At 40.5% G+C, this 22,141-nt stretch overlaps 1 protein-coding gene across 1 annotated transcript in view; it reads right to left on the bottom strand.

Moving 5' to 3' along the window:
• STAB2 (stabilin 2) overlaps nt 1-22,141 on the bottom strand; it is a gene marked incomplete at its 5' end in the record, with an annotated part of 86,960 nt that overhangs the window by 53,515 nt on the left and 11,304 nt on the right. The window contains 13 exons of the mRNA XM_029087300.1: nt 2,651-2,803; nt 3,797-3,877; nt 5,007-5,060; nt 5,566-5,685; nt 5,778-5,840; nt 6,636-6,779; nt 9,038-9,187; nt 9,839-9,921; nt 11,464-11,597; nt 16,563-16,696; nt 17,741-17,937; nt 19,893-20,018; nt 20,308-20,403. Coding sequence (XP_028943133.1) covers nt 2,651-2,803; nt 3,797-3,877; nt 5,007-5,060; nt 5,566-5,685; nt 5,778-5,840; nt 6,636-6,779; nt 9,038-9,187; nt 9,839-9,921; nt 11,464-11,597; nt 16,563-16,696; nt 17,741-17,937; nt 19,893-20,018; nt 20,308-20,403 — 1,535 coding nt within the window. The remainder of the gene's footprint in view (nt 1-2,650; nt 2,804-3,796; nt 3,878-5,006; nt 5,061-5,565; nt 5,686-5,777; nt 5,841-6,635; nt 6,780-9,037; nt 9,188-9,838; nt 9,922-11,463; nt 11,598-16,562; nt 16,697-17,740; nt 17,938-19,892; nt 20,019-20,307; nt 20,404-22,141) is intronic.

Below are 22,141 nucleotides of genomic sequence, written 5' to 3'. Positions count from 1 at the left end.
AGGAATGCACTGGTATCCTTTGCTAAACCAATGTATTAACTAATATTGTCTGAGGGTCTAGTGCAGTCTGCACACTTAGCGTTTATGAGAACATTTTTTCTTTCTTCCTAGGAAGACCACAGTTTACTTGAGTCTCATATATAGATGGTGTGAACAGAAATTCTTCTTGTATATAAGCAGTGAAGAGAAAAATATTACTTGCTTCCATGTCATAGATCCTGTACTCCATAATGCAGTATATAGGTATTTTTATGTCTTCACCTTTTGGTTGCCTTTCCCCACTAGCTAATTTATCACCAGGAGGTGGTGACAGAGACTGGCAATTACAGCACTGAGGATATATAAACTTCAGTGGAAGTTTTAAAGGTGAGTCATCCAACAAGCTCAACGTGCAATAACTTCAGAGAGATTGAACCTTTCAATACATGGATATGGAGTTTGTCAAAGCTGTGTTGCTCATGACTGCTAGTATCTTGTGTTTCCACTAAGTCAGAATAAATCCTAGAGCTGGCATCAGGTGTGTTACTTCACTGTGTTTTATAGTCTTTGGACAAGTGACCATGAACCTGAATTATGGTATTTTCCCCACAGACTTATCACTGGAGCTGTGAGGAAAGAATCAGGTGTTTGGATTTAGTAGTCCCTCGTGCTGTACAGCACTTAAAAGAATAAAAGATCAGACTTACAAAAGCATTTGGGCATCAAATAGCTGAGGTACGAATGCCACTACTATATTTTAAAGGTCTGTGAGTCAGATGTATTTTGGCAAATACATTTGGGCATTATAAGAGCTCTTTAATAAGCTGTGTAGTTATGGCTGAAGTTGACTTAGGGTCTTAGTTTCTTTGTGTTTCTGAAATCCCTACAAGTGCCTCTTTGTTCCTTTGGAACTTAAAAATCTGGCTGACTGTAGAAAGATTTTCCTGCTGTTGGAATTGCTCTCCCAGCTGCTCAGCGCCACTCAGTGTCACCCATTTGCTCCCTTTCTCCATCTGGGATGGTCTCAACCATTGATGTGTACCTGCTCCCTCCTTTTCCTGAGGACAGGAAGACAGGTGTCCTGTCTCTTCCCTCTGCCACACTGCAGAGGGGGGACAGGGAAATGTATCTGCATGTCCACGCAAGGTCCAATCTGCCCATTTTCAGCAGTAGATTAAGATACTGTCTTTGCACTCGTGTCTGAAGCATAGACGTATATTCCCTTCCACCAAGCCTACTGTGGGAGTGATGACCTCTGGGAAGAGGTGGAGGAAGACATTGGGTCCTGCAGTTATTACCAGCATTCAGGTACAGTTACATGGATGTGTATGTCTTAGCGTAACATTTTCATCTTTAAGGACGTACAATTCTTGCAGGTGTGTAAAACTGCCAGTTCTTACAAGGTTTGTCACTTTTCACTGGTACCACAAGTAGTATTTACAAGGTGGCATTGCTCTTGTATTCCAAGAGTGATGAAAGTAAGAACAGCAAAATCACTGTTCCTCTGGTATTTTCCTTGGAAACAGTGCTCTGCTTAAAGCCTTGGATATTAAACTATACATCAAAGTATGCATGAAGCTTTCAAAGCTGACAAAAGTTCCTGTCTTCAGTTTGGAGAGTAATTTTTGTGACAGATGATATTTGCTTTGTCTTTATATAATTTTTCATAGTGTTGCTTTAGGATTGACGTCAGACGTAGTTTGGAGTGTAATTTGTGTTTGCAAGGTGTTGATTGCTTTTTGTATTGGAGTCTGTGGCTCAGCGCTCTGCCTGGTTTCTGATTATATTACACATACGGCACTTTGTAGTTACTGCCAGAGGTAGTAGCTCTTTAGTGCCAGCTCTTGTGTTCTCTTCATTAAATGTTGATGTTGTCCAGCTCTGCTGGGAACCTCTTTCAAGGCTGTGGTCCTGGACTGTTGTAAGTTAAGACAGTAAATGTTTTACGTGACTGTACCGGAACTGTTACTGGCCCAGATACGTGCTTGAACATGGTCCAGTAATAGCTCATTGGAGCCATGCTTACTGCGAGCTAAAAGCTTGGTCTGACACTTGGTGTTCTTACCAGAAATAGTATCTGAATGTTACAGAGTGTAAAGGTCTGTACTGTGTAACCAAACCGGACAAGGTATGTTGAAATCCACCCTTTGAAATAAGAAATGGTTTCGTAATTCCCGATTTGAAGAAAAGTGGAAAAAAGCAGGGCTAGGAGAAGTTGTGACTCCTAAAAAAGAAAAATGTATTTCTAATAGACTAATATAAAATAAATTACGATGTTAATATTTAAACTTTCTGCATGTTTAGTAAAAATGAAAATACTGATCTGAAGTAGCTTCCCTGAGAACCTGATACTGCTTACTGTGTACTCTGATGCACAGGTGGCATTCAGGCAGTGGAAGAAAATGCTTAACTGGAGAGGCAATGTATTTAAAAGGGCTAGAGCAAGAACCAGATGCATTAAAGTGGTGTAGAGGACATGCTCATGAGTTCCCTGTTTGCATGTTAACTGTGTTTGTGCAGTACTGCTAGCCAGGTGGCTGTATGTCATTGGCATATTAATTTCCAAAATATCCCTCTTTTTATGGACAGTATAAGAGAAAGAAGCCAAAAGGAAATGGGAGCACATTATACGGAGCAGTTGAGAACTATTGATTTGTTGTGATTCTCTTACCATTGTGACTTGACTTCTTGTATTGTCACACCGATGTGGTAGAATTGGAACAATTGTGGGTGGAATAAGGACTCCTGCAAGAGTATAAATGCGACCATTTTTTGCAACAATATCTGTTTCTTCCATTTCTTCTCCGCTCACCAAGACTTGTCCCTATGAAAAAATAAATTATTATGAATAATAATTTTTTCATAGCTTCCCAATTTCTGATAATTTAATTTCAAGAATTTCTAGTCATACTTCTTTTTAATTGCTATCTATTTTTATGAAGCTTTTTTTATGCAAGAAGCATGCATATGTTGCTCATTTTCTTGGATATTGGTCTACAACAGCGATATCTAAAGTTTTCCTCTTAATCTGCACTGTTATCTTGTGGAACTGGTGGCTAAAAGACTGGCCAAAATGGGAAGGCTACTGATGACTTCAGGCACCGATTTCAGTGGGCATAAGCATGCTTTGATCCTCTCTCTGACAAATGGGGGAAAGTGAGAGAGAATGCGATCTATCCAAATTCACAGGAGGAAAAAAAAATGTCTTTCTGCATTTACTTATGCAACTACTCTGCCTTTACAAGCATTTTCATAGGCGCATCTCTTCTCTAGAATGTTCATATTTGCCTAAAATATACAAAGAACAGAAGAGAGTTCAACATATCAGATAAGTTTGGCTTAGCAAAAGTGCTGACAAATAAACACCTTTAAAAAAGTGTTAACTAGGTTCATCAGTATCGGAGACTATAATATTAAAGGAAATAAAAGAATATCTATGTGTGCACTGAGAAATGTTTAAAATAACCAAAATATGTAACAGAATTATTGAAAATATTTTATATAGATATATATATATTTTTTTTTTTAAACTAGGCAGAGCATAAATGTGGTTCATTCCTAGACTGGGGCTAACCATAAGAAAAAAGAAACGGCAGGCTGTCCTTATATACCAGTCATTTGCTCTGCATCCTTTGTAATACTAACTTTATAATACTTTGTAACAGTAGGTAGGAGTGGCAAGTTGAAAAATTCTGCCTCATTATAGCAAGAAATTCTTTTGGTAATGTCCCCCTCCTCCCTTTTTTATTCCCCTGCATGCAAACAGTTGCCTAGATCAGAGTGTGCCGTTAGCAGGTGAGAGCTGCCTTTGACTTACAGTGCTGGTCCTGTTAAAGTAAATGAACTGCTTTGCCATGCTTCTGATGTGCTCTATGGAGACAAGGCTGGCAACCTCTAGCTGAAATGAATATAAATTGATTGAAAGACATGAAATATCATTACTCTCTTCAAATCCACATAGATTTCTCAAGAAAGGTCACCTTTCTCTTCAGGGTGAGGGAATGACCCTGTCGGCTTTTCTTTGGCTAGATGGGCAGCCTTGCATTGACTAACCTGGTTGTGTAATGAAGTTGTAATGTCTAAACTTTGATTGGGATTGCTGGATGCTGTGTCTGAAGAGCTTTTCCCCTGAAAGGATATTATTTTTTTCTCCTAATTATAGCAACCAGTCTAAGTTATCACCTCTCCCTAAAAATAGCCCTGTTTGCATCCTTAGACCATTGCGGAAGTGTCAGTGCTGATATCTCATGAAGGGGCACATGGGTCTCATGCCTCTGCTCCCTGTGATCCTGCTCTGTGCTGGGAGCAACCTCTGCCTTGGACACTGTGAGTGGGGCCTTTTGCTAAAGATGCAAGCACATCCTTCCTTCCCTGCAGCTGGGATGGGGATGAACTTCAGTCTCATCTAGCTGTAGTTGCTGGTGGTGTTACTGGGTTCTGCTCTTTGTTTCCAGTAGAAAAAGGAGGGAAAAACAGGGAGCTTACTCAGAGGAGGACAAAACTACCTGTCTGATAAACTGAAGACTAATCTTAGCACAATTGGCTCAGACAGTGCTACTCTTTCTTGCAGCCCTGCCAAGATGACAGTAACCCCTGACAGTGGTTCTTGCTCTGCAGTGGGCTAAGGTAGTGGGACTTAGGTTCAGGATGTCAATGTGTGTGTGTATATATGTACACACATATATATCCCCATCACCAAAAGGTGTATTTTAAAGTGGAAATAGTGACTGGCATGTAACACGTTAGTGTGACACAACGTAGTTTTCATTTGCCATGGTTCAAGGTTCAAGTTCACGCCTCCTACCAGGATTTTATTTTGGTTAGTGACACGGAGGTGAAAGGTTTGTGATTTCTGTTAGTGACCTTTGTGTGACTACCCTTAGTAAGGGCAGACACATAGCTGTCCTTTGCAGCCTTGCTGAGCAACACTGAGTGGAGGTTTTTCCTGGAAAAAACTCTGCCTTCAGAGTGGCACAGGGTTTGAGAATGTTCTTGCAGCCCTGGGTCAGTAAAGCAACCGTGCTCACCTCAGTATTGGAGACAATGTGGTATCGGACCAGTTCCAGCAGCTTCCATGAACCCTGCCAAAGCAGAAAAGAGGCTGTTTTAACCCAAAATGAGTCACACAAACCCAACCTGGACTGTGAGAGAACATAGGGATGAGAACAGCATCATCAGCTGGTGCACCAGAAACCTCTGGATCGATGGTGGTGCTCAGCTCATGGCACGCAACCTGCCCTGTGGCATCTGCACCCTCTGCCTGTCCCTGCCAGGGGTGACACCTCCCAGGAGAGGCTTTAGGGCTTTGCCACGTGGTTATCCAGGCTACACGGGCACGGTAAGAACAGAGGAACGAGGACCTGGTGTCAGGGATTGGTGTCGCTTCATAGGATGGGAGATCCCAAATCCCATTCCTCTTTAAGTGTTACATTGTTCTTTAATCATTAGAGATGGCTTAAGCCTTGATCACAGGAACTTAGTTTAGATGAACACTAAACTAGATGAATGATGTGTGTATGCATCTACCTATACATCTACGTGTATATCTACTATCTAAGAAAGATTCACATTACAGAAATACTATACCTCTGTAGAAAGGAGGTAATCCAGAGCCTCAGCTTTCATATTACTCAGAGCCTCATTACTTGGAACAAAGACTGTGTAAGGTATGTTGTCTTCCTGTAAGTCCATTCCCAGGCCAGTTTTCTGTTTTGGTTTAAAAATAAAAGTGAAATTATATATTAATATTGAAGAACATCTGAAAATAGCTTTATGGAATAGTTTTCCTGGATCCTTACCTCTATCAAAGATGTAAATTGGCTGTATCTTTCATTACCTTGAAGTACTGACATTATGGTTTCCTGAAATAAGATGAAAGCAAGATTTATTTTAGTTGGGAGCAAGGACTATAAATACCAATTCTTATAAAACCTGTTTTGAATTACTGTATGCGTCTTGGTTATTACAAATGGAATACATTTGGGTTTCCTTGTTTTTTGGTGACTGGTAGTGTCTGGAAATGGCCAAGAGGGTAGCACTTTTGTCCTGGTCCTATACTGACTTATAGTTACAATTTCTCATTGTCCTGAAATACTGTGTAGTAACAGAACATACAAACAGTGTGTGTATAGGGAAAGTGTTATTATCTCTTCATTCCCAATGAGAAAGGGCAGAGAAATAAAATATTTGCAAAAACACCATATAAGAAGTGAACTCTCAAGGAAGTACACTAAATAGGGCACCAAGAACCCCAAAGCATCCAAAAATATCAGGTTTTTTATTAGCCTTTTGCAGTGAGGGATTTCTGCTTTGAATACAAGTCTTGCCTGATATCTGTCCAGATGTCCCTCTTTTTAATATGTTCCGGAACTCAGTGAGGTGCACTGATTACGACTGCCAGTTTCCCAAGGAACCACTGAAATGCAGTGAGTACAAACAAATCCTCCGTGGACCAGCTTGGCAGAAGAGCAATTGTCTGCTTGCTGTGCAAACTGCGTCAATGTCTTTCACTTTGAGTGTTGCTTCTCTGAGCTGATGCACAACAGTGCAGTAGAGTTTGTCTAGCTGCTGTCAGTCATCCTTCTTTGTGCATTCAATTAATGTGAAACTATTTTAAAAGCAAGTCTGTCATTGCATGTATATAGCTTACAGCTCACCTCTTTGCTGCTTTCAAATGTTGGCTCCACGTTGTCCATGGCTTTGTCAATAATGTGCAGAATCCCATTGGAAGCAATAATATTTCCCTCTAAAAGTTTTCCTTTCCTCCTTCCTCCTTGGATTCTAATTCTTAATTGATTATCCTGAAAGAAGCCAAGCATTGGATATTGAGCTCTTTATTATGCAATGACAACAGACAGAGTATGAGTGTTGAATAAAGTCTAGCACTCCCTTCCACTGGTAACACCTGGGCCATTTAAATCAGCGGAGGCTAAAGGTTGCTTCCAGTCCTTATCAAGGAAATGGAAAAAATCCTGACTTTGCATCAGGACCATGTTATTTTGTTCCAGGACAGCAAAGTTCTGAAGAGAAGCAGGGATAGGCCCTGTAGGGAGGGCAGTGTCCCTAAAAGGGCTCTGTTGACTGCTAGTAATAGAAGTCTGACAGGAAATGATTTAAAATGTGATTGTACTGAAAGGGTCAACTCCCATAATCGTAAGGGACTGCAGCCCATTTCCTTATATTATATGTGTATTTAAAACAACAAAATGTTGCTGATTCTGCACTGTACTGAAACCTGCAGGAAACAGGCCTCGGACAGCAATGATATTTTCCTGTTGCAAATGGAGTGCGTACTCATTAAAGAAATAAAAAAGATCTTTTCTCAAATGCCACTGATCTACTAAAAAACATGAGAACTATTTGATTTCAGCCTTCACATTAACAGACATTTAATGGACCAAGAGCAATAATTCTAGATCATAAAATCTAATATATATGCTGTAGAGAACAAATTGATTTCAGCCTTCACATTAACAGACATTTAGTGGACCAAGAGCAATAATTCATAAGATAAGATATAATAATAATATAATAATATCATAAGATATTATCTTATGATAATAAGATCATAAAATCTAGTATATATGCTGTAGAGAACAAATTTTTTTAAACTCTGGGATGTCCTGGTTTTTAGCTGGAATGGAGTTGGTTGTCTTTTCAGTAGCTAGAATAGTGCTGTGTTTTGCTTTCAGCATGGGATTTGTTATGAGACACAGTGTTTGCATTTTTGTCACTGGAAGTGAAGGACTTCATGTTTTATTAGTTTATAAGCACAACAACTAAAAGGGTGAGGAATACTTAAATTAATAAGCTAAACTGGTATTTGGATATGCCAATGGGATATTCCATATCATGTCATGTGCATTAGTGAGGGGTTCTTCCTCTTTTGGCCCTCTCTGACTTTTGCTTGGGCTCCTATTCTTCTGGGACTGTGGTTTCAGTTCGGGATTGTCACTCCTCTGGGATCGTTATCTGGGAATGGGCTGGGCTTGGTCGGTGAGTGGTGTGCAACTGCACTGTGTATGACTCACTGGTATATTTTGTTACTATTATTATTTTCATTATCACTACTCTTTCAATATTAGTATTATTTTAAGTTTTCTTTTATTTCTATTAATCAACCTACAAGCCTCCTCATCCTTGCTCCCCCAAATCCTCTCTCCTGTACCCTGGAGGTGGAGGGGAAGTGGTTGAACGGCTGTGTTGGCTGCTAGCCAAGGGCTAGCCAAGTAAAACTGTGGCCAGGGATCAGACTGCCCTGATGTTTTCTGACATGAAATAAAATGGGCAAGTGATGAACTTTACCCCGTGTTTTTCATGATGGATTGCCATGTGCATTTTATTTAGGCTGAAGACTTTAATTTTTTGTGTCATTCAAAAGATGCCAATGCTCACTGGGAGGTGGGATCTGCAGTGCTTGCTCTGTGTGAGCACTACACACAGGTTTCCAGTTTAGATTGGGTATTAGGAAAAATTTATTTACTGAAGCTACAAGTTGCACCAGGAGAGGTTTAGATTGGATATTAGGAAAGATTTCTTCACAGAAAGGGTTGTCAAACATTGGAACAGGCTGCCCAGGGAAGTGCTGGAGTCACCATCCCTGGAGGTGTTCAAAAAACATGTAGACATGGCACTTCAGGACATGATTTAGTGGGCACGGTGGTGTTGGGTTGATGGTTAGACTTAATGATCTTGAAGGTCTTTTCCAACCATAATGATTCTATGATTCTATAAAATCTGTGCTTTTCTCTCGCCATGCCCCCTCTTCACCTAGGCTCTCTTAATTCCGCATCCCCCTGCCCCCTTCCTCCCTTTAGAGGTGATGCACCTCTAAAGGCAATTTTTTTTTTTTTTTTTTCACTGATTTTAATGGGAACTTTGATGCTGGTGAAGTTTCACATTTCACTTGAAGTCCTTGTAATGCATGGCCACCCCGTGGTATTTCATAATCCCGCAGCTATCTGCAACCTGACATCTTGCTGTGGAAAGACATTTCATGTTCTTTGTCGAGTGAACAGAGAGTAGTACTTTTGCTGAGGTAGGCTGAAAAGCTGCTTACCTTTTCTCCCTTTGTTATCTCTCCTGACTTTCCAGTCAAAGTATATATTACATTAGTATCATTCAAGCTATTGGTATTCAGTTGACCAGCAATTATATGGAGTTTCACAAAGTACTGTGCTTTCTGTTTATTATTCAGAAGATCCTTTATCTAGAAGAGCAGAAAAAGAGATATATTTCAATACAGGCTTCATCTAAAAAAACCTAAATTCTTATGGTGAATGCTTATTTCACTCCATTTGTTACATTCTGAGATTATGTTTTCTATAAAGTGCAGTGATTGGGTCTGAACTAAGTGGAGGCCTCTCTTAGTATGAGTTCAGGTTGGATCACCCTTTTACATCTTTGCAAGGGCAGCAGGTGCCTCCAGAGTTGTCCTGACTTCGGTGGAAGGTAATGGATGTTGACCACTTGCATATCAGCTATTTTTTTTTTTTTTTTTTTAACTAAAGCTATAATTTTTTATCACCCTTATGTAAAGGGTGACTTGGAGGCCTCCCTGCTGAAAATTCAGATCTTAATTCAGCCCCTGTCTCAACTAAGTGAAAAACCCTTGAGCATACACATGTAAAACAATCCAAAACTTACTTGAGGCATGACAGCATTCTACACTGACTTGCCAAATTATTTTGCTTTTCTTTCAAGTAGAAAAAAGACAATCTCTGGCCCCTAGATTTGAATGTATCCAGAAGTGTACTAGAGCAAAAATTCTTTTATTGAATCAAAACACTTTTAACACAGATTAGATTTCTGAAGGAGCTAAATCGCCTGCTATTTAAAGCCCCCTCTGTCATTTACTTACATTTGTACCTTTGAGTCCCTTGTTTGTTGGTACGAGCACGGTAAATGGTCCCAGAGTACTCAGTGGCCATTCATAGACGTTTTCTTATAAGGAGAGAGGGAATAAAAAAAAAGAAATACATGTTGATAAGCTTGTTGGAGGAAGGGATTGTGTACTTGATGCCGAATATCCAAAGGCAGAATAAGAAAGAATATTATCTGTGATTATTAAATATTAATTTAAGATTCCAAGTTATTGAAAGATGAGAGGTAGGTGGGATGTGATATCCAGGTGCTGCTGCATATTTGACATAGGATGAGGCAAAACATTCAGAATACTTCTGGCAGCCCAGATTCTGTGGCATGCAGACCAGAGTGATGGACATGAAAACAGTGTTTCTTTGGAGTTGTATCTTTTGTCTTTACAGGAAGATGGCCTCCTGCTATAAATCAATTCAGTCTTCATGGGGAGAGGGATGTACTGCTGATAGCCTGCTGGTAGTGCAAATATCAGCAAGCACATAGCTGGTAATAAAAGCATATGCACTGTAAGTTAAATAAAGTTCATTTGCTACCCAGATGGTATTTCTGTTTCCAAGACAGCAGTATGAGACCACTGATTCTACAGCTGAAGGCATTAAATATTTCTAATATTCAACTCAATATTTTAAGCCTTTCCAGAGGCATAAAATCAGAACTAAAAAAAAATCTCTACAGTTGTTAAGTATGTTGTACCAGAGAACATATTTCAAAATTAACATGTTATTTTACAAAACAATGCAGATTATTCTGCTATATATTCTTAGTTTTTGAAAGACATTAATGTGGAGTGAATGTATTGGAATATAACCTCTGAGGTTAATGTGCCTGTGTAGGTTCTGGCTAGTAAATTGAATGGCACGTTTGTGTCCAAAACTTAATCAACGAACATAAAGTCTGGATTGTTGTTAACAAATGATGGTGCCCAGCATGTTGGGCGTTGCACCAGAAGATGATGAAGGCAATTATGCTGTTCTCTTCATGATGGAGCTGTGATACTGTGAAAGGCTGGAAGCTGTGAGCCCTGGTGGGGGCTGCCCTTCACTTCTGCAGACAATTTGGAAACCTGGAGACCCCTGAGCTGTGGCTGAGGTGCTCTGGTGGGGGGTCCTGAGGGTAGTGGTGACAATGGATGGGAACAGTCTCTTCCCTCTGTCTCTCTCTTTCCTGGTGAAAGCAATGCCACTGCTGATGACCAGGGACTGGGTAAGAGGGACCCAGTTGGAATCCTGATGTTTTCGGCAGACTTCCTGTGTGTCATTCTAGATCAAATCTCAATTATCCCAATCAATGAGGGCAGGGAGAGAGAGGTGGTAGGATGATCCCATTTATCCACTATTGGGCAAAACCCACTGGTGATACCAAATGATGTGATGTGATGAGGGGTTGTGGGAATGCGTTTAGCACCTCTGCTTGGAAATTCTTGCAGATTACACAGCACGCTGAGGAAAGGCAGCTTTAGGTGGTTAGAGGGAGTCTGTGGTGAGTAGCATGTGCTCTGTGTCATGCTGTTAGCGGTACCTTCCTGCAACTGGAGGTATCGGGTGAAGACAGGGCAAGATCAACCCACTCAGCAGGATCTGACTCTGCTTGCATGTGGTCACTTACCCATGAGTGATAAGGCAGATGTCAGCTTGCCTTGCCACCGTCCTCCCACTTCGGCATTCAGGTCTTGGAGGCGCTCTATGATGTTTCCGTAGCACACAAATCCATTCCCCACGGATCCCCCCTGGCATGTACACCTGTGAAGGGATTGTCATTTTAGTTGTGTGTTGATGCCCTGTGGTGTCAGCGAGGCTCTCGTTAAACCAGCTGTAGGTGTTACCTATATTGCTTCTCTGAACCTGTTTTCAGGAAGCATCAATGCATTTTAGTTTAATCTTTGCTTCTATATGCTGCAAAGTATGTCAGTGGGTAGGGCAGCCTGCAGGCTGCTTGCCTGATATGATGTCCTTCTGTCAGTTAGGGCAGGAGGCAGCGGTGTCTCTTGCAGAACCTCTTTGAACAGGGCCTGTGTAACACTCCTGGATGCGCTGCAGCCCCTGGTCCCCAGATATTGTGGTTGCTGGAGCCTAGAAAGCCACTGAGCCTGCATGCCTGTGGGCAAGGAGAGGCCATGGCATGAATGTGTGGGATGCCACCCTCGTGGCTGGGAGGCGGCTGTGTGAAGCCCTGGCTCACTGTGTGGGACTCGACAGGATTGATGGTAGTTGTGTGTGAAGGGGATGATGGCAGCTCATCAATCCTTGTGATAACTGTATGGCACTGTTGGAAAAAGGCAGGCAGGGGTGTCAGTCCTTTCAATGAAGCAAAGTGGTTGTTTTTTACACTGGCCTTTAAGTAACATAACCATTTTGGGCAATGATACTGGTTCTATATTATCTTTTTCAAATGTATACTTTATGCTTCTGCTGTCTCTGTACTGAAAATAGCATTTCAGTTGTAACATGCTGGCTGTCACCTGGGGATTCTAGCCCATGAGAGGTGTCAGTGATGTATGGTTGACCCAGTCCTACACGTGTCCAAAGCAGGCTCAGTTCATGGTGCCCATGAGAGTGACAGTCAATGCCTTGAGGAGGGCTTAGTGTCCTCACTGCCATGCAATGGGCTGCATATGAATTAGTGTATTGGAGCTAAAGCAAAATCTAAAGGAAATTTATGGAAGAAGAACCCCAAGTGCCAGTCTGACACTTTGTGTCCTATGAGGGAGGAAACATGCCTCATGAAAACTGAATCTTATGGCTGTGAAAGAACTCAGCATCGCAAGAGAGGTGGGGAAGAAACTGTTGTCAATATGATTGACAGATGCTTGCTATTAGGTGCTGACAGGTCCAAACAGTTGTGAATTTCAAAGAGCAACTAGGACCTGCATGTACCTTGATCTTGTGTCAACCTGACTATTCACACGGAGAGGTGGTTAGTACTTGCTAAAAAATCTGGACTCTTTAAGCCTGCCTCAATGTGAGGGACCATTGATGCCTGCTGGTTTTGCCAATCTTAGCTTTTTCTGTTGCACTCTTCAGAAAATCAGCCCCTGCTTGGTTACTCCTGGGAGACTGGCTGGTGGTGTCAGCTCAATCATTTATTCATCTTCAGTGCTAAAATTAAAGCAGGCACTTGTCAATGTGTAGTGCACACAGAAAGAAACCCTAACTATATTTAGGAGGTTAAACAGCTATATGGTATGCATTGACAAATGTTGGTTTTTAATAGTGTCTTTCCTAATTAAGTCTCCAGCATGTTCAGTATTCATATAAGACTTATCCATAAAGATTCATCTCTCTGAATGTTTTTTTCTAAAGGCATCATTAGAGAAAGAACATTACTCCATGCAAGCAAAATGTTCTTTATATAACTAATGACCTAATCATTTGCATGTGCTGGTTGTTACAAACACACATCTGCTATTCATACCCCATGGTAGTATCAACATGATGCCAGATCATCTCCTGTTTCCCACGTACGGTCTCTACCGTAGTCATTTCCCCGATGACAGCAATCTTACTTGAAAATCCCTGCAGTCCCTGCAGTCTAGGGAGCTGCATATAGACTCAGAGAGGTGCTGGGGTTTTGGACAGAAGGCTCAAGCTCTGACTCCTTCTGGTTCTGGGTAAAAATAGAAGTCCAAAAGCATCTTAAATTTTTAGGATGCAACTCTGATGGTGAGCCCTCTTCTTTTTAAGATCTCTTGGGTAGAGGATACAACTGTGGTGCCTAGATGAAGGAATTTGATCTGGGAGAGAGGAGCAGCTCCTTTTTTGGGGGCTGACCTCTTTCTTCTAGTGGGGTAAATATTGCTGTACTGATATACATAGCCCCCTTCACTTCTGAGCAAAGAGGAAAAAAACCTGAGGCTTCAAAGGAGCAGAGGAATAGTTTAGTAGAAAAAAGAAATTACCCTTAAAATATTGTACAAATCAGATCAAGGTTTCAAAATAAACCTCTCTCTCTTTCAGTAAATGGTCATGAAGAAGCAGGTGGTTAAGGATAGTGCACTGCAGAAATACCTATGTAGTTTGAAATGTCTTTTCTAAGGACAACATTGCTTAAAACTGAGTGGACATCCAGTTACACAGTTTGGATTTGGCTGTCAAAGGAAAGCCAATTACAGATTAGCACCTCTTGCATGGAATTTGAACCCTTCAACCTGTCTGTCCCCTCACTCCTTCCAATGGTGTAATTTACTCTGTGTGGCCAGGCTCGGGAAGGACCGACTGGGTGACTGACCGGAACAGTTTTGTCTTAGCTTTCTCTGAAGGGTCTGGTTTGCAACTCATACTGCATATGGTTGTATAGTTTTTGCTTTGAATGCACTGAGTACTGTAAGGGCTGAGTGCCTCTAAATAGAAATAGCTTTACAAGGAACCCTGCTGGACTATTTAAACTTTGTTGTTTGATGTTTTCTTGTTGTTCGATGATATGCTGCATGGACCGTATAGGCAGGACTGAAAAAGACAGGAACCGTCACTGCTTCAGTTTACTCAAGAAGGGAAAAAGAATTGTATCTCTTTGGAAAAGGGGAGCTTAGCTTTCCTTCTCCATTTCACCTGAAACTTGTATAATAGAATTTGGTTTATGAAGCTACTAATTTCTAACACTGAAGACAGAATCAGAGTGAAAATAAGAAATTAAAAAAGAAAACAATTGAGTTTAGTTGAGGGAAAGCCAGTTTTTCTTGAAAACCAGCGGGGTTATGGTTTAACATGCAGTGTAATTCTGCACCAGTGGAAGCTTTGTCACTTCTGGGCAATGCTGAACATAATTCCTGTGCTGAAGCAATGCCATAGAAAGTGTCAGCACTCACTCAGGAAATATCTAGACAGGAATAGAAAACTCAGCCAATCTTGAATTTCCAGGAGGCTGGCTGCTGTGTTATGTTCACAAACTAAAAGTTTGTCTTTTCTACATCTTTGTCCTTATAAGAGATTTATTCTTGTACAAATCATTTGATTCTGGAGAAAGTAGAAGAGATTCTATATGGGGAAAGCTAACAGCACAACTGTGTCTTCAATAAAACCGAAAGCAAAACAAAAGAAAGCAAGCAACACAGGTTTGTGGCCTCTGTTACAACGTTATGTTAGAAGGAAAAAAACCTACCGAAAAAAGCCCTCCCAGATATATTTAAAATCTGGGATGCAGCCAAAATGCCATAACTGTCACTTATCAGAAACAATTTACTGTGCCCACATTTATCAATTGATGTTTTTCTTTGCAAAGTTCCTCTTTCATACGTGGATTTTCCTTAGTTGGAAACTATTCAGTATAGTTTCATGGGTTTTTTTTTTTTTTTTCTCCAAACTACTATTTTAGTTTGATTTGAATCACACTTTTCTTCTGTATTTGTTTTTGGCATTAAAGGTCATTGAATGAATGATGTGCAAAGTATCTAGATTGCTTGTTTCCCTCCCCCAGTCATAAATTTTTAATTTTCCCATTCTAAAATCTCAAAACTTCCTTAGCTGTTGAAAATTAAATTGGAACAGTGAAACAAATTAGGAAAGATAAATTCTGATTTATGTGTTGTGGAATTTTATTTTAAACTTTCAACTAATGCTGTTCAGTATAGTAGTATAGTATACTTAGTGTATACTTATACTAAGTGTAGTTTGCGTAGTATAGTAGGCTCTATAAATTAACTAGGGGATATTCCAGATAAACTCGTTTGAAATGCACAATAGCTTACACAGAAGTGATGTTGATATTAAACTGTAAGAAAGCTGCATGATGAAGCAAGAACTGGCGGTAAGAATTCTCTCCAGGGTGAGTGCTTTCTGTCTATGGATCTATACGATAATTTGTTCACAATTTACAACTAATGGCCTGTCTTGTCTTTCACATTCAAACTCTCAGCTCCTGAAAATTAACATTTCAGGGACATATCTTTAAACCCAGTACTAGCTATCACTAGGCTATAGAAACATGTAATCCAAATTCTTTGGTTTAAAATAGCTTTGTTAAGTTTAGTAGTAAAACTGACTTTTCTCCTAACATCTGTGCAGCAAATTTCTGTACAGGAAAACGAACTCTGCCAGAGGTTTTGCAGTTTCTCACGTGCTTGACTCGAGGCTTTGAGGAATCTGCCGAAGTTGGTGTTGTTTTCACAGCATGGGGGTCAGATTCCCTAGCTGTATCTGTATTAGTATACTAAAAAGAGCAGGGCTCCACTGCTGTCGCAAGATAATTAATGCTGATTAATTTTTAGCCTACTGCCTGGCATGTTTCTGGCCCCTGCCAAGTAGCATTCTCATAGGCAGTGCTGTGGAATAGCGTGTGCCAGGGACCGCTGCCAAGAGGTTTTGGAAGAAGAAGAGACTTTAGCTGTGAGCCAGTGAGCCAGACCATGCTGCTTGCCCTGAGGAACAGAGAAGAGGTCTTCGTCCTTTTTATTTGCTGGTGTAGAAATGACCTCTCAGTGCAATTAAAAAAAAAAAACAAAAAAAACCAAACAAACAAACAAAAAAAAAAACCCAAAACAGGGAAAACCCCCCAACTTAGTAGGTATTAGCAATTGGACTGATGAAATCAAACACTATGCTAACTGGCTGACCCTAACCCCATTAAATCTTGTAATTTGTCCTTCATGAAGAAACCATTAATGATAACTTCCAGGTGTTAATCCACTGGATTTTTTTTTTTTTTTAGCAGCCTGTTTACTAGAGGGAGGAGTGAAAAACTGTGAGAAAGCTTTAATGAGCAGAAATACTCACGTAATCTGTCCTGGTGCAGCCATGGAGCATTTAGCATTTTTATGGCAGGTGTTGTTTGTTTCACAGATGTCTGTCATGCTGCATCCTTTCCCAGGTACAAAGTTTGTATAGTGCTCCTTGCATTCACAGTGGGACTAAATCAGAAGGATGGGAGAGGGAAGAGAAAAATTAGACGTGCACAAATTGTGGATTTCAGCATACCTTCTGGAACTAGGGTTTAAAGACAATGAGTTTCCAAAGCCTTAGTTAATCACCTGGTGAGTTCAGATTATCCATATTTATATAATTCCCTTCTAGATTTTCTCAACTCTGGAAAACTACTAGCTCTTAGATAAATTTCCTTCAGATAAAGTCCTTCATAGTCACATCTCTGACCAGAGAACATGTAAAATCAGTGTAGCTAGGTCAAGTTTTTTACCTCTGTTCTCACAGCCCTCTGCCTCCCAAAATGAGTGCCAAAGTATGCTATTAGCTAGTGAGGTCTGTCAGCACTGCCATTGTACACACCAGCCTGCGTGTGCCAGCCACATGCAGCTCACTGTGACACCCCTGAGAGGAGCGACTTATATGACTGTGAGCTGCAGGATGACCCTGGATGACTGAGTCCCTCTTTGGCTCTTCAGGGTGTTCAGGCAAAACAGGCATGGTCTTCTGAAGTCTCATTTTCTTGGTGGTGGGAGTTCTGCACACAGAAATCTAAGTCAATTTCCAACAGCATGAATAATATGCAGCTTTTATACAGGACCTTTCATTGATTATCCTCAAAGACCCAGATTACTTGTTTGCTAAATACACTAATTTTAGGCATGTATCTGTGGTATCTGGGTAAGGAACCTACTGGTCCTACAAGACCCCTGTGGTCAGAGAAACAAAATTTAACTGATAGAAGCTTTGTTTCAGTGCCTCCATTTCAGGGAGGCATCTCAGACAGAATATTATAGGAAAAAGAACACTATTGCCATTCCCATTTTCAGAGGGGGAAACATGAGATACGTACATTGAGAAGGGAGGTAAAGGGACTCCTGCTCAATGACAGGGCTTATGCTAAAGCTAGGAGTAGCATTTGGTCTCCCTGAGGCCTGTTCCCCTACCTTCATGGCTGCTTTTTGTAGAGAAAGCATTATTTCTTCTTATGCAGTTGACATGGGAAACATCTGGGGCACCCATTCAACACTAACCTTTCCTGGACCGTCATATATGCAAATGGTGGACTGTGCAGGGCAATTCCCATATGTAGCTTGGCAAGGGTCTATAGGTAAGCAGACTTGACCATCCCCTCTGTAACCTTCTCGACAGCTACATTCATGCCGATTTGGTCCGAAGTAAATGCAGTAGGCGTTAGGATCGCAGACCTTTTTGGAGCATGGGTTGATAGCTTGTGGAAAAAAAAGTAAAGTAAATGAATTATTATCTACAGTTCTCAAATTGAAGGCAAGGATTTTTGTGAGCACCTTCATGCCAAAAGAAGCCTGAGTAGACTAAACTCTTCATAACAGCCAAGTCTGAAGTATCGTGGCGGCATGAAGATAGGAGGGAGGAATGTGTTTATACTAACTTGGCAAATTGAGTTATAAACAGATTAAAACATGTAATGTGCTCATTAAAATATCACAACTATTTCCCTGTTCCCTGTTCAGCTTTAACCAGAGAAGGTCAGGTGGGTGATATGAGGTCCATACAAGCTTTAAGCATGTATTATATCAGTTGGAAAATATTTCTCAATACAATAGGCCTTTGCTGTTTTCTTTCCGGTAATTAAACAACATAATGTTATCCGTTCAGCTCTATGGAAAACTGGCCAGCAAGTACTTTAGTCATGTCTTCCACACTGCTGTAGTTTCAGGGCTGGACTGGACTGGAAGCTCAATAGTTATTTCTGTGGGCCTTTTTTTCAAGGCAGTGGCATTGTTGGACCTTGTTCATAGTCCAGCAGTACTTGGAGAGCATCTTCTCACATCTTGTGTCTGGTTTAGGATATGGTCACGTGCACATTGTAGATAGAAGGTGGCAGGTCCTGGACTCACCTAAAAGGTGCTGCTGCTCCCTGTGTTCTCCTCTCCTCTTCCCTTTCTTCCCCCTCAGCTTGGGCTGAGAGAGCTGGCAATGCTCAGCTTCACTATTTCAAGCCTTCTCTTGTTCCAATGTGAAATCACGCACGTACACACATTCACGTGCTCAAGTAGCCCATAAGCAATGCCACCTCCAAGCTGAGTCTGGGGCAGTTACTGTTATCCTCACTTATGTCTTAGCAGCACCAGAGCTGCTTGTTCTCTGATTCCCAGCCAGTCAAATGTAAAAGACACTGGCTTAAGCCACAGGTGACCCCAGTATCCAAAGGCACTGGGACAGGGGAGCAACATCCAGGCAGGCTGCATCAAAGCAAAACCCAAGAGAGGTAGTGATACTAGCGTCTTCCTTATCTGACGATTTCTGCAATTTTTTTTCTCTTGCTTGTCTACGCTGCCTACTAGAAGAACCTCACATTCCCTGAAGAGTGACTTTCTAATGTCTTGCTTTTGGATGCTGTCCAAGCCTACTCAGAAAGGACTACACCATAGTTAAGACCAAGAGAGTTGAATCCTTTAATGTAAATATTTCCAGAGAGGATAAGTAATACTGTATTTCTGACCTGACCCAAGCTGACATTTACTAAGTAGTGCTTCCAGCATCAAATGTAACCACTTTCTTCATTACAATTGGTCTAGAAGAAAGAACTAGTGGTGTAAGACGTAATGTGAGTAGAGACTCTTGTAATACAGTTAATTTGAGCATTCAACAGCAAGTTGAGGAGTCTCTAAAACAACTTTAAGGTAGACTTTTACCTCTAGCTGAGATGCTCTTACTTTTGTTTCATAAAAAATGAAAAAGAAAGCTAAAATGAGCTTATCTGTAGGGTTTATACTTAGTGATGAAGCTGAGCTGCCACATGATGGCTATTCAATAAATATAAGCCTTTGATTGATGTTGCTAATTTTTATGGAAGCAAACTATGAGGTTGAACTTTAGCAAGTATGGTGACATGATAGGAGAGGATTTGTAAGCACCCAGTTTCCACACTACATATTTTGAGGGAGTTTACTAGCTTTAGTCTAGTTGCATGGACTGAAACTTGCTAGCAGTTGGAATGATGTACTTCTGGAGCACATTTTAGGGTTTAGCTTCATCCAGAAGGAACCCAGTTTGTTCACCTGGGACTGCTTTGGGGTATGAACCCAAGAACAATTAAGTCAAGAGAATGGCGAAATTTGCTTCAAAAGTGCGCTCAATATGCCAACTATAAAATTAATGATGTTGTACCCAAAGAACTCGGTGGATGTGAAAATTACTCACGTTCACATTGTGTACCGTCCTTGTGGTAGTTGGGCAGACATGTGCATTGCAGTTGTCCTCCATCCTCACTTGAGGCAGTGCATCTGGAGTTTGCAGGGCACCGCAAGGCCTCGCATTCAGCTATTGCTGATGGACAGAGGGTGACAGGTTAAGCTGTGTCTGTGTACTGTGTCAGGAGACCTTGTGTCCTGCATTATACCAGTTCAAAGTACCCTTGATCTAGGGACCATCAATCCCACTGCTGTTGTCATTATTCTGGTGATTGAAGTGGTGGTGATGGTTATGGGTTTGAGGGGTGGTATATGTTTGGTTGCTCTAGAGTGACTAACCTGAGACTACTTTTATGTTTGGCCTGGCCAATTCTAACCGTATCAGAGGTGTTGATTTTATTTTATGTAGAAAGCAATCTACTTACGCTGATCACAGCTGAGACCTTTGTATCCAGACAAGCAAGTGCATCTTCCATCCCCTGTAATTCCACTGTTGCACACTCCATGAACACAGTTGCAGACTAAAGGGAAACATGTATTGGCTTTGGATTGGGTTGAATAATAGTGGTATTTGGAAAGACAGTGTTATGGTTACCCATAGCAAATAGTCCTGGCCAACAACTGTTAAATATTATAAAGTGTGATCTTTCAAAACCAAGATTTGACCCGAGTTCCTGAATTTGTAGGCTTCCATTAATGAGAAGATCAATACTCACAATTGCCTACATTGATAAATAACACTGATTTTTGCAGGGTGATAATAGCCTGAGGGCCTGAAAATCTCTACTGCACACATTATAAACACCAAACCGACCAGTTGTTAATACCATAAAACTTTTAAAATTTGACATGCAGTCTTGAGCCAAAATTGAATATAAATTATAACAGAGGCTATTTTTATAACTGTTAAAAAATTGCTCATTTTTGTTTCGATTCTATTTGCCCCTCTCTCATACACCTCCGGAAGAGATGATTTTTGTGACCATTTTTTCCCCCTTCTAAACAGAATTCGTTTCATTAAAAGGATAGTTAAGCATTGTGTAAGTCTCAGGTTTTTTCTGTTCCTGTTCTTATATTCTTCCATTTCTGGTTATAAATCTTGTGACAGTATGAGCACAAGACTCCATATTCAGAATCCAGGCAACTATGAGACCCCTTTATAAATGTTTTTTAAAGCCTTATCTATACTTAAAAAGCTTTATAGTTATAACTGTTTCAATTATGGTAATGATACTTTTTAAAAAGGCCCTGGAAAAGCCTCCGAGATGTACAGAGTAGTATTGGTGACTTAACATTTAAGCCACAGTGATGTAGTGTATCCTCTTCCCTTTACAAACATATCCTGTTTTCACACAAATCACCTACAGTAATTAATTAGTAATATTCTACCTATGTCAGTAGGCCTAATACAAAAACCAGGAATATCTAAGGTGTTGCTGAAAAGCAGTTAGTCACAAATGCATAGTATTTATAGCAGCTTAGAGAGCTTGGAGGAGCTCATCTGTCTGAAAGCTGAAGTGTGAAATATTGCTTAAATTAATATGCAATTGAATACTCCAGTAGCTTCTTGGAAAATAGTTACGATATAATAGTTTATGATTTTTTAATAAATTCAAGTACCCTATTTTCATGAAACACTTGGCTCAGTTGTATTTCCGTGTCTCAACACTGGCATCCAGTGGACAGTTGGTGGAAAAAGGGCCTTTGAGTGAGCAGTGGTGTAGGTTGGGTGCAGAAAGGCCAACACAGATTGTTTAAAGTGAGACCATTTGTGACTCTTTTTAGAAGTAACTTTAGTCAGGGAACAAAAAGAGTTTTGCTTAGAGATAAACAACTATTACCACTTGAGAGAGACATTTCTTAACATTTTTTCCAGGCAGTTTTCTGATGTGTCTGTTTAAAGCCCAGCAGGGGTCAGGAAGGTGAATAAAATACTAGAAATCATTAAGAAACTAGCAAAACTGGAAAGTATTATACAAATATATACACTTGTGATACATATACATTTTAAATAGTGCACGTAGCTCTGATCCCCACCCTCCTGCCCAATGTCCTGCTTCTCCTAATAGAAGTATCACCAACCAATGGAATGATCTACCAGCCAAAACCCAAAACTAAAACAAATTAATATTTTTTTACATTTTTTACTAAATTCTGTAACTCCTTGGCACAGAATATTGTGGAGAGCAGAAGCAGAACTGGACTCAGAGGCAAGGTAGATAATTTATGGAGGATGGATGCAGCAGAAGCCTTTAAACA

The sequence above is a fragment of the Antrostomus carolinensis genome, unplaced genomic scaffold (assembly GCF_000700745.2).
Source record: "Antrostomus carolinensis isolate BGI_N321 unplaced genomic scaffold, ASM70074v2 scaffold12061, whole genome shotgun sequence".
Classification (NCBI taxonomy): Eukaryota; Metazoa; Chordata; class Aves; order Caprimulgiformes; family Caprimulgidae; genus Antrostomus; species Antrostomus carolinensis.
This window is presented reverse-complemented; position numbering and strand designations above follow the sequence as displayed.